A 2,810-nucleotide genomic window follows, 5' to 3' on the forward strand; every position below is an offset into this window, starting at 1 on the left:
TCAGTCAAAGAAGACTCAGCTTTAAAGGAAACAGTTTGTAAGATTCTTCTTCAGGTTAAATGTTTTTACTTTTCATTTTAGGCTCACAAACTACACATTTTAATCATAAAGATGCAATTAGTTGCACGATGGGAAATGAATGCTTCTGTCTTTCTTAAATCTGACCCATATAAGGGACAGAAAGTCAAATATCTTGGCATTTGTTGCTTTATTCGTCACCATTTAAAACAACATATCTTTTTATCGATAATGTAATCATGCTACTCTCAATTCACTGGCTAACTATTTCAAATGATGTGAAATGACATGATGACCCTCATGTATGTTTCCTACTTCCTGAGAAGAAGTGTGATGTTTACAGAGCAAATAACCACACATGCACTGTATGTTTTAAAGGTTCCAGATAAAGACCCAGTTCATGAGAAGGGAAGATGATCGTCTGTCAACTGAAACGTTTGCACAAGGTGGGCCGGGTCTTTGATGCTCACTCAGTTGGTGTGAGAGCAACAGACAATGAATGCTTTTACATTTTCATTTTATCAGCACTACAACTTTTGCCAACACTTTCTAACAGCTATTCAAATGCCTCTTTTTGGTTTATTTTAACGACAGTAATTGTATAAGATAAGATAAGACTTGATTTATCCCGAAGAAAATTGTTGTGCCAGAGTTACACAAATAAAATAAACACAGCAGCATAATAGTAAAACTGTACACTAAAAGTGCAGTAAAAAGAGCAATTAAATATCTACAGGAAACATGAAACATAGACGGTCACATAATTAATGTAAATATTACCTGTATTTAGTAGTGAAAAAAACGAAGTGGCAGATACGTAATTGCACGTTATCATAATACATGATTAATAATAATAATATTGCACATGTTATATAGTATCCTGGCCTACCTGGTGCAATATTGAGCAGTTTGCAAGCCGTGTCGACATCCTTCAGCACCTCTGACTCCACCATGGTCTGCACCTGCTCCAGACAGTGCTCCTCCACCTGACCCTCCATTTCATACGGGGGGGTCTGAGTCTGGCCTGGCTTGGCTTGGCTCACCTCGAGTGTCCTGGATGGGGGAGCGGCAGGAGACTCTGTCATCCTCAGCACCCAGGGGTTCTCCTCCATAGCTAATATGTTGTTGCGGGGGAGGTAGACCCCCGTCCAACTGAGCTCAGGAAGCCCCAACAAGCTGCGGGGGGGTTTGATGTCGTCCGCCTCGTCCAGCCAGGCCATCCGGGCGTCAGAGTGCGGGTGGCTGATGTACAGAGGTGAGTATGCAGTGTGTTCACAGCCTGGACTCCCCATGCTCATGTTTGTCAAAAAAAACTGTGAGAAAAATAAAGACCTGTCATGACATCTTATCATCAGGGTCTTAAACAATCTACACCCTACCTGACATTTTCATTATTGACAGAGTTGCACTGATGCTACCCCGCCCAAATGCTCAATATTTAAATAGTAAAAGTCCTAAAAATAAGCTTGATATTTGTTCCAAGGTATTTGCTCAGCTGGGACGTATATTTGAAGTAAGGAATCTGTCCTTCCAGCTTTGCTAAGTGGAGCCAGTGTGTTTGTTAAAATGGAAGCTAAATTCTTTGTTTGACTTTCATTGTGTATCGAAGTAACTCAAAAAAGTACATTCTGATTCACGTTTGAATCTGAAAGAAAATCAAGGCCAAACGAGTTCTGCACGTGTTGAATTCTGACCTCACTTACCGTTAATTTCACCATCAATCAACAATATCACAAAGCAATCTACCCCACCTTTAAGATAATAACTACAGATAAAGACATGAAATCACACCTTTTTTCAAACAACTAATACAAAATAAATGTGTTTGTCTTACTGACATTTCAAAAAGTCTGGATAGTATCTCAATGTAACACCCAGTGCTTTTTTTCCTGGAATATCAGGTCTTTAAATTGACAAAAAAATAAATAAAAACTTGATAGAATAGAGGGGTTGGATAAAGGGTGGGACACATCATTTGTGGATAAGAGATAAGTCACTAGAGCGTATTCAGCAAAGTATGAGTAAGAGAAAAGTTCCCTGGGTTGGGAGTGGTGCGGTATGTCAGTATTTGATTTGACAAATAATACACCTGTTTTCATTTCAAGTGATACGCATCTATTTAACCCGTATAGCTTTTTGCCTTTTCTCCTCCACTGCTCTCAGCAGAAAATAAAACAGTATATATAACATCCCAAAAGACAAAAATGCACGACAAGAGATGTGTAAAAAAAGTACCTGCATGATCAGACTCATTTTGCTGAATATAGGTAAACATTGAGAATGAAGTACTGAAAGGTAGACTGATAATGAGGTGACTGGTCTTCGGTCCAAAACAATGGCACATGGAGCGAGGTGGTGTGAAAGTCACATATCAGAAGTTGGATTATTGTTGGAGTTTCTGGTTAAAATGGGGTTAGAAATAACTGATAAAGTTGCTTAAAGTGGACCTATCATGCTATATTTGAATAATATAGTGTAGGACCATACCTATATAAGGCATATTTATACTTTTTATTTTTCAAAATACCAAACAGATCATGCATTTTAGCCATTCCTCATTTCGCTCAATTTAACACTGTCTTTGCATGGGCTGATTCTGTGAGAACAGCACCATCTACAGGCCTGGCATATGTACTACAGCGTCTCCAGCGCTTTCGAACGGGCCAATGATCCGAGCCTGTCCTCCTCCTGAGTTGGTGGAGGTTGGCCCCAATACCAGACAAGTAAGCGCACACTATATAGAATAAGACGTCATAAGAAGTGTTTAAAATCTGGAAATACAAGAAATACCA

General features: G+C 39.2%; 1 protein-coding gene across 2 annotated transcripts in view; it reads right to left on the reverse strand.

The window, feature by feature from the left end:
* LOC104942558 (SAM pointed domain-containing Ets transcription factor) overlaps positions 1–1,325 on the reverse strand; it is a 3,356-nt gene extending 2,031 nt beyond the window's left edge. For both annotated transcript variants that reach the window (XM_010767798.1, XM_010767797.1), the window contains exon 1: positions 908–1,325. In XM_010767798.1, coding sequence (XP_010766100.1) covers positions 908–1,316 — 409 coding nt within the window. In that variant the 5' untranslated portion in view covers positions 1,317–1,325. The remainder of the gene's footprint in view (positions 1–907) is intronic.
* Positions 1,326–2,810: the final 1,485 nt, after the last annotated feature.

The sequence above is a fragment of the Notothenia coriiceps genome, unplaced genomic scaffold (assembly GCF_000735185.1).
Source record: "Notothenia coriiceps isolate Sejong01 unplaced genomic scaffold, NC01 NC01_scaffold00004795, whole genome shotgun sequence".
Taxonomy (NCBI): domain Eukaryota; kingdom Metazoa; phylum Chordata; class Actinopteri; order Perciformes; family Nototheniidae; genus Notothenia; species Notothenia coriiceps.